Source organism: Babylonia areolata, chromosome 18 (genome assembly GCF_041734735.1).
Source record: "Babylonia areolata isolate BAREFJ2019XMU chromosome 18, ASM4173473v1, whole genome shotgun sequence".
Classification (NCBI taxonomy): Eukaryota; Metazoa; Mollusca; class Gastropoda; order Neogastropoda; family Buccinidae; genus Babylonia; species Babylonia areolata.
Genome location: NC_134893.1, coordinates 11,237,039 through 11,246,116, shown reverse-complemented (window position 1 = coordinate 11,246,116; position 9,078 = coordinate 11,237,039). Strand labels below are relative to the sequence as shown.

Below are 9,078 nucleotides of genomic sequence, written 5' to 3'. Positions count from 1 at the left end.
GGTCAATCAATGGCGGACAGGGTAGAAGGGGTGGTGATGAGGGTGGGGGTGGCGCGGGGGAGGGAAGGACAGGATTGGAAGAGGGGTGGGGTGGGGAGAAAAACGGTGTGTGGAGGAGGATGCTGAGCGTGGAGTGGAGAGGGGTGTATGTGTGAGGTGGGAGGAAGGTGTGGGTGTGTGGGTGGTGGGGGCTTTGTGTTGAGGCAGCTGGCAGTGTGTGCCTGGCTACACGGACAGAGGACGGATCGATGTGGTTGCCGGTCTCTCCCCTGCCCGCCCGCCATCTCCGCTTCCAGCCCGACAAAAGGCGCTGCCTCCATCCCCACCTCCACCCTTCCTTCCTCTCTTCCCCTGCCTCCTTCCCTTCCTCTTTCCCTCGCTCAGCAAGCAAGGGCTCTGGACTCCGCCTGCCTCTTGTTGCCTCGCTCTGCACACCACCACCGTCTTCCCCGTGCCAGTGCCTCCAGCCCCTTGTGCTGTCTGTCATCACACAGCTGGCTGTGTGGCTGGGCTGCTTGACAGGCTGTATGTGTGGAGGCAGGCTGTGGACTGCTAGTGAGGCTGTAAGTGGAGTGGCAGGCTGTGTGTGGACTGGGAGGCTGTAGTCAGTGGAGTGGCAAGCAGTGCATCCTCCCACGGTACACACACACACCCAGTGCGGGAGACAGCCACTGCAGCACCAGTCACTCTTCTCACCCTGCACCGCCTCACCCTCCCTCACCTCTCTTCTCCTCCGCTCCCCTGCGCCACCCTCACCCCACCCTCTAACCACCGCCACTGTAGTGGTAGACACGATCAGAATACGGGTGGCTGAAAAGTCCGCTTCCCTCACTCACTCTCCCTTCTTCAACGGAAGTTGGTGTTGGTGGTGATGTTGGTGGTGGTGGTGGTGGTGTGTGTAGGGGTGGTGAAGGAGTCGCTGACCATAGAGTCCTGACGGCGCTGACAGGCACTGGTCGTCAATCAGGGAGCGCGGGGCAGTGCTGTGAATGAGGCCGATCAGAGCTACACCCCGCTCATGTGTGTGTGTGAGTGTGTGAGTGAGTGTGTGCGTGTGAGTGTGTGTGCGTGTGTGTGAGTGTGTGTGTGTGTGTGTGTGTGTGTGTGTGTGTGTGTGCCACTGCCGTGCTGTGTGGTTGTGCAAGTGGGGTGGTGATCGATACCTAGGCCGTCTTCGTGTCGCTGTGTGTCGATCGGATGAGGAAGAAAGCCGCCCTTTGCTAGCATCCCAGTCTGTCGCCTGAACAACCACCGTCACCAGAACAAAACAAACCCGGCCAGGGAGGAGGGCGTGTGGCGCCTGACATGTTCATGACGAGCTGTGGCTGCTAGCTGTCACACAGAAGGATGGATGGCTTTGTGAAGAGATGGTAGAAAGAAAACTGTTCCGTTTCCCTTTCTGGGTCTTCATCTGAATCAGACAAGGCTTTTTTGTTTGTTTGTTAAAGAGTCTGCACCAAGAAGTGAACAGTGGGCTAGTATTTCGGCACCAAAGAAAGAGAGAGACAGCACCTGTGTTGTGTACAGGCAGTGTGTGTGTGTGTGTGCCAGTGTGTGTGTGGCAGCAGTGGGGTGGCTTGGAGACATCGGGAGGGGGGACCATGCGCCCAGCTGACCACCATGACAGAGGCCCAAGTGTGTAGAAGTGTCTGCCTCCTCGTCCTCCTGGTCACAGGTGAGAGACACGGGCACCCTCCCCTTCCTTCACCATCATAGTCATGTAGGACGCGTCCTCTCCTACCTGCCTTCTTTTCGCTTGTCCTTCTTTATGGCGAGATCTAGATATTAAAAAAAAATCTAATCCCTTGCTTATCTATTACCCTCGTAAATAAAGAATTTGACTTGACGTGACTTGACCCGATTCCCCATGTATCGTTATGAGCTCTGTCCTTGGTAAAAGAGTGCTGGAGGTAGGCCTATATTGCAGGTTACATGTATTGTGCAGAGAGTACGATGACAATTTCAGTTACTTTTTCAAGGAGGTGCCAAAGCATGCAGACCGATCCAAGTACGCAACTCCACAACGGCGTAAAACACGCTGATGTTTGACCTACGCATAAATCCAACACGCCGGTCAAGACTTAAGAGACCCCCCACCTCCCCCCGTCCCGTCCCCCTTAAACTCAGACTACGGTATCTCTTGGTCAATGCGGTAATAGCGTTCTCATTACACACTGATATTTAGCATTGGGAAGAAGGTGGCAGAATAGTTGAGACGCTCATCTGCCAATACAGTGTCCGTGAGGGTCTGGGTTTGAATCCCGCTCTCACCCTTTCTCCCGAGTTTGACAGGAAAATCAAACTGAGCGTCTAGTCATTCGGATGAGACGATCAACCGAGGTCGCGTGTGCAGCACGCACTTGGCACACTGAAAAAGAACCCATGGCAAGGAGAGTGTTGCCGGTCTTCTTGCAAAATTTGAAAGGTAAACAAATATATATGCTTGTACTCAAGGCCTGACTAAGTGCGTTAGGTTATTCCGCGACTAAGCCATTATTGTCGTTAGTAGGGGGCTTAGTAGGTGGTGTCCTAAGTACGTTGAAACAGAACAGGCACCACTGAACACCACCGAAGTGACTCAGCAGTAGTGCAGGGTCTCCTCTGATGTGTGGCCTCCTGGCGACCTAACATCGATGGTTCCCTGTGGACTGCCGACGCTGGAACTGCAGCGGACGAACCCGGGTGTGGCCGTGTATGGGGGAATCTAAATGAGCGGCGTGGGAGTAAAGCCACTGAAACGGTGCAGATGATGGGGCAGAAAAAAAAGAAAAAGAAAAAAAAAAAAAAGTGCGTTGGGTGATGCTGCTGGTCATGCATCTGCCTAGCAGATGTGGTGTAGCGTGTAGAGATTTGTCCCAACACAGTGACGCCTCCTTGAGAAATTGAAACTGAAACCAGTATGTGCGCTTTGTCCTGTACGTAATACATACCGTAAAAACTCCCCCAATCCAAATCAAGCCAAATCAGAGAATATCATTCTGGCTTTGTGCAAACAAAATGGAAAAAAAAAAAAGAAAAAAAAAATTCCTGTTTACGAGTGCAACACTTTCTGAACAATGTCATTACTCAGTTCCAGAAAGTAAAACATTACCTGCCAACCATTTATTACTCTTACTGCGATATTCTTGACTGTGAATCAATTACCAACCCAGAGACTATACTGTATATACATGTGCCATTGAGATCTCTTCGTCACATTCTCAGTTCGCGGAGTCAAATCAAGAAGGAAACGTGTCGTTCTGCAGGTCCCAGACACACAGTACAGATCTCTGAAATATCGCTCGACACCGTTGCCAAAGCACAGCGCCACCCACCCACCCACCCACCCAGTGAAACACAGAGGGATCTATCGATGTTTACCTTTCGGCCATAGACCAAAATCACAAAAAGAGATGCATGATGATGATGATGATGATGTAATTGCTGTTTCGTTTTCCCCGAACTGGAGCTTTCCCCGATGTTTCACCATTATATGTTGTTTTATATCATGAGCTGAAAGGATGTGGGTAGTGTGGTGGCAGTCGCGACTGAGACATGGATTGTGTTGTGTTGTGCTGTATTGCACTGCCTTATGCTTTATATGCACCGTGCTATGTTGTGTAGTACTGTGTTGTGTCAATACTTAATTGTTAGCATTTGTTCATAAAATGTATTGTATGGTTTGCATTTGTACTGTATTTGTGGATAAAATGTATTGTATGGTTTGCATTTGTACTGTATTTATGCATGAAATGTATTGTATGGTTTGCATTTGTACTGTATTTGTGCATGAAATGTATTGTATGGTTTGCATTTGTACTGTATTTGTGCATAAAATGTATTGTATGGTTTGCATTTGTACTGTATTTGTGCATAAAATGTATTGCATGGTTTGCATTTGTACTGTATTTGTGCATGAAATGTATTGTATGGTTTGCATTTGTACTGTATTTGTGCATAAAATGTATTGTATGGTTTGCATTTGTACATAAAACGTATTGTTACCACTTTGCGCACATCTCTTGCTCCAGCAAACAGAAACCTTTCGCGCGAACCTATATGTGGTACGGTTTTTTTTTTGGTTGTAGTTATTGTGTGCTCAACATTGAACAATTCTCTTGGTGTGTTTCTTTTTCTTTTTTTTCTTTCTTTTTTTTCTTGCTTTTTTTCTTTCTTTCTTTAATGAGTAATGTCGTGCCAAAGAATGGTTTGACTGACATTGTATCTATTTTGGTCTCTGGGAGTGGTTTTAGCCGACAACATGAAGCCTATTTTCTGAACCCTCGAACATATAAAAGTTCTCAATGGCTTTCGGCTTGGGGAAAAAAAGAAAACAAAAGAAGTTCTGCACATTGGCGTCTCACACGTCAAACAAATTGTTCTAATATTTATCAACAATCGACCACGAGTTAAAAGTGATTCTCTTGTCATTATCCGACAAAGCGGTTGTTTTTATTTAAAAAAAAAAAAAAAAAAAAGTAACTGGATGGTGAAGCCATCTACATTCCAGTTCATATGTTCAAATACAGAACACGTTCAGTAATTAATTAAGCGCGTAAGTCTAGTACATTATATTTTTTTCAAAGACCAGTGCTTGTCCCGATTTTCCATAACGCTTTCAGAAAACTGCCCCTTCCTATCTCTGCGGCTGCCTTCACCTCTACACTCCATCTCGCTCACTACGATCGGCCTCGGATCCACTCTGTTTACGCATACCCAGATTCAAACACTCGACTATTGGCCGCCGTTCTTTCTCTGTTTCCGGACCTTGCGATTGGAATGAACTTCCTTTTTCGCTTCGTCAAGTCTCCACACTCAGCTCTTTCAAGTCTGGCCTTAAAACCCACCTCTTCCCAAAATAGCCTCCCTTGCCTGCCCTTCCTTGTCTTTAGTTTCTACAGTATTAGAGTTGTGCATGCGTGTGAATGACTGGTGCGAAAGCGCTTTGATTTGTCTCTGCACAAGATCCAGCGCTATATAAATACCATTATTATTATTAAAAGCGACACCAGCTTCACCAAGACAGCATGACCAGCTGGTTATCGGTGTCAGATGTACCGTCCCCAACACGGCTGGTCAGAGACTGTGCGGACTCCGTAGGAACCAAGGACAATGATGATGATGATGATGATGATGATGATGATGATGATGATAACTATGCTAACAATGCAGACTGACTCCGTAGGAACCAAGGACAATGATGATGATGATAATGATGATGATGATAACTATGCTAACAATGCAGACTGACTCCGTAGGAACCAAGGACAATGATGATGATGATGATGATGATAATGATGATGATGATAACTATGCTAACAATGCAGATTGACTCCGTTCGAACCAAGAGCGAAGATGATGATGATGATGTTAATGATGATGATGATAACTATGCTAACAATGCAGACTGACTCCGTAGGAACCAAGGACAATGATGATGATGATGATGATGATGATGATGATGATAACTATGCTAACAATGCAGACTGACTCCGTAGGAACCAAGGACAATGATGATGATGATGATGATGATGATGATGATGATGATGATGATGATGATGATGATGATAACTATGCTAACAATGCAGACTGACTCCGTAGGAACCAAGGACAATGATGATGATGATGATGATGATGATGATAACTATGCTAACAATGCAGACTGACTCCGTAGGAACCAAGGACAATGATGATGATGATGATGATGATGATGATAACTATGCTAACAAAGCAGATTGACTCCGTTCGAACCAAGAGCGAAGATGATGATGATGATGTTAATGATGATGATGATAACTATACTAACAATGCAGATAGACTCCGTAGGAACCAAGAGCGATGATGGTGATGATGATGATGATGATGATGATGATGATGATGATAACTATGCTAACAAAGCAGATTGACTCCGTTCGAACCAAGAGCGAAGATGATGATGATGATGATGTTAATGATGATGATGATAACTATACTAACAATGCAGATAGACTCCGTAGGAACCAAGAGCGATGATGATGGTGATGATGATGATGATGATAATAATAATGATAATAGCAGTGCAGTCTGACGATCACACTTCCCAGATCGGGAGCTCGCAGCGTTTACAATCAAAGTTATCCGTGCGTATATATATGTGTGAAAAAAGTGGGGAGGGACTAGAGACAGGGTGAAGGTGACACTACCTGTACACTATAACACCCACCCCCTGCTATATAAAAGCAATGTCCTCGTCGCTGCTGACCACATGCTGTCCAATTCCATCATCAGTTTATGCCAATGGGGAGACTAGTTCTCCTACCTAAACGTCAGCAAAAACGAAATCATGTGGACATGAGGACATCACAGGACATGTAAAAACAACAACAACAAAAGCAGCAACTGTGGCATGCATCTTTGAATGTAAAACAACCAACCAAAATTGCAATATTTCAAAAAGAAAAAACAACAACCCCCCCAAAAAACCCAACAAAACAACAACAACAACAAAAAAAAACAACAACAACCCAAAACAGTACATAAACGCTATGACCCAGAAAAAGTTCAAAGAATTCAAACTGAAAGTTTAAAAGAGATACAAACATAAAACCAGAAAAGCAACATAAAATGTTCAACTCAAACAAATGAACAATTATGAATAACATAAAAGTTCCAGCTGACTCACATCAGGAACCACAAAGCCCGGAATGAAGGAAAAAAACAACCAAAACATAACATACACAGTTTTCTTAATCCAGATCATTGCCTTAGCTGGGTACAGCAGCAGTCTTAGTCAACACAGAAGGGCATGTATTGACCCAAGTTCCAACTCTACAGATTGACCATGACAATTTCTGAATCCTGTCCCTGTCAGTCTGTCCTGGCACTCTTTCACCTCCTGCACCAGACCCGTGCACCCGAGGCCTCGGATGAGACCTGACGCTAGTCTCTCACGAGCCAGTGAACATCAGTTTGTGTGACCGTCTGGGAGGCTTGACTGCATCCTGGCAGTTTCCATCACTCGTGCCCTCCCTTGTGGTACATGTACCAGGAATTCATGGACCAGGTGGTATGGGCAGCAGCCCCCATTCACCACCCTGGCAAGGATCGTCTTCACAGTCACCTACCGTCCTGACTGGAATCTTTTCTTTCGGACTCCGATCCTGCCTCCTGAGACCGTTGGGAAAGCCGCTTTGCTTCTCATTGTGGGAATCTTTGTGTCTTTCCTTGTGGGAATCTTTTCCGATCCTGTTCCTTTTCTTTCTGGCCAGATCCCTGTTCTTATCTCAAACCTCATCTCTCTGACTAACCCTTTGATTACCCCCCCCCTCCCCCCTCACCTGCATAGAGACATAACATTTTCCAGTTGATCCCCTAACCGTGCCATCTTTTCCCTGGCCTGTTGCTGTTGTTGGTCCTCTTCTGTCTCCCTCCACAACCTCGGTGCTTCATCCCTGGCCAGGATGAAGGAGGTCTGTGGGTCTTGCCTGACTACCAGGCACAGGTCCCTAATCAGCAGAGGGCTCCGGAGACCATCAATGAAGTAGTCCCTCAGCATATCAGCGGTGAGGGCCCCTATGGTCTTCATCCGTATGGTTCTGCCTATGCTGCGCAGAGCATGGGAGTAGTTCTCAATGGATTCCTCCAGCTGCTGCTCCCTGCTGAAAAGTATGGACAGCAGTGTTGTGACACGCCGCCCACCACCGAACACCCCCAGCAGAATGCCGGTCACCTTCTCTGGGGTGTTGGTGTCCTCCAGGTCCCGCAGCATCAGCTCCCTGCGTGCGGTTCCCAGCAGATGGCTGTAGACAAAGTAGGCAGCCATCTCATCTCCCATGGTGTGTGCAGCCAGGACTGTCTTCACCTCCGTGAAGGAGTCCTCAGCTGATGTCTCGCTTGGCTGTCCAGTAAATACTGGCAGTGTGGGTACTGCATACCAACCACCCCATGGGGCGGGACTCGTGTGCCATGGTAGTAGGTGTTGGGGTTGCCGTCTGTAGGCTGTGTTAATGGGCTGAGTGCTGCTTGATTTCTACTAAACATTTTACTTGGCTATCTTGTCGGTGACGCCGAGGGAATGGATGGGGGGGTGGGGGGGTGGGGGGGGGGGGGGGGGTCTGCACACGATGACATATGCTTTCAAGTACGACATACAATCTTAAACAAGCGTACACACACACACACACACACACACACACACACACACACACAAAGAACAGAAGTTCAAGGAACACTTCAGTCACCAGGACGGAAGGCAGAACGGAAGACGTGTGTTTTGAGAGACTTTTTTTTCACTGATGTGGGAAATGGACGTGACGGACTGAATACAGTTTGTTCCATACTGCTGGGCCGAGATAGGGGAAAGAACGCTGACTTACTGCAACAGACGCTCAACGAGATTAGTGTCTCTTTCCTTGTGCTTGGCAGAGTCCAGAGCCGACTGACTGTTCCCCCCCTCTCTCTCTGTCTCTCCATCTCTCTGTCTCTCTCTCTGTGTGTCTCTCTCTCTTTCTCTCTCACCGTGGTAACCAACCCTTTTGTCTGGGTGGGTGGTCGTTTCATGAGAGGGATGATCTGTCTGAATGGTAATTGTTTCTTGACGACTAACGTCGTTGTCTGCGTGCAATGTTGTTTCTGACTGGATAGGTTCTTTTTCCCTTGGGCCGCATTTTCTTGTAGTACACTGGTATCTTTTTTTTGGGGGGTGGGGTGGGGTGGGGGGTGGAGGGGGAGTGTCTGTGTGTGTGGGGGGAGGGGGGGGGGGGGGGGCGAAGGGAGAGGGGGGAGGGGGATGCGGGGGGTGGGGGTGGGGGTGGGGGTGGGGTGTAAAACAGGTTGTTTCCTGAAGGATGATATTCCTTTTTTTTTGTCTGGACGGACAGTATCTGATGAAGGAAGGGCAGGTCATCTCTTAGGTCTGTGGTGGCCGCATTTTCTTGTTGTACTCTGATATCTTTTTTTGGTGTGTGTGTGTGTGTGTGTGTGTGTGTGTGTGTGTGTGTGTGTGTGTGTGTGTGTGTGTAAGACAGGTTGTTTCCTGAAGGATGACATTATTTTTCTGTCTGGTTGATGAAGGCTGGAAGAGCATGTAGGAACAGTCAGCATAGGCGGCAGAACAATCAC

The 9,078-nt window shown here is 47.4% G+C and overlaps 1 protein-coding gene across 2 annotated transcripts in view; it reads left to right on the top strand.

Moving 5' to 3' along the window:
* Nucleotides 1-537: 537 nt before the first annotated feature.
* The window catches only part of LOC143293175 (UPAR/Ly6 domain-containing protein bou-like), an 85,050-nt gene continuing 76,509 nt past the window's right edge, over nt 538-9,078 (top strand). Inside the window, exons 1-2 of one of the 2 annotated variants that reach the window (XM_076604103.1) lie at nt 538-1,020; nt 1,449-1,675. In XM_076604103.1, coding sequence (XP_076460218.1) covers nt 1,621-1,675 — 55 coding nt within the window. In that variant the 5' untranslated portion in view covers nt 538-1,020; nt 1,449-1,620. Of the gene's footprint in view, nt 1,023-1,224; nt 1,676-9,078 lie in introns of both variants that reach the window. The other variant, XM_076604102.1, reaches the window with a different exon arrangement.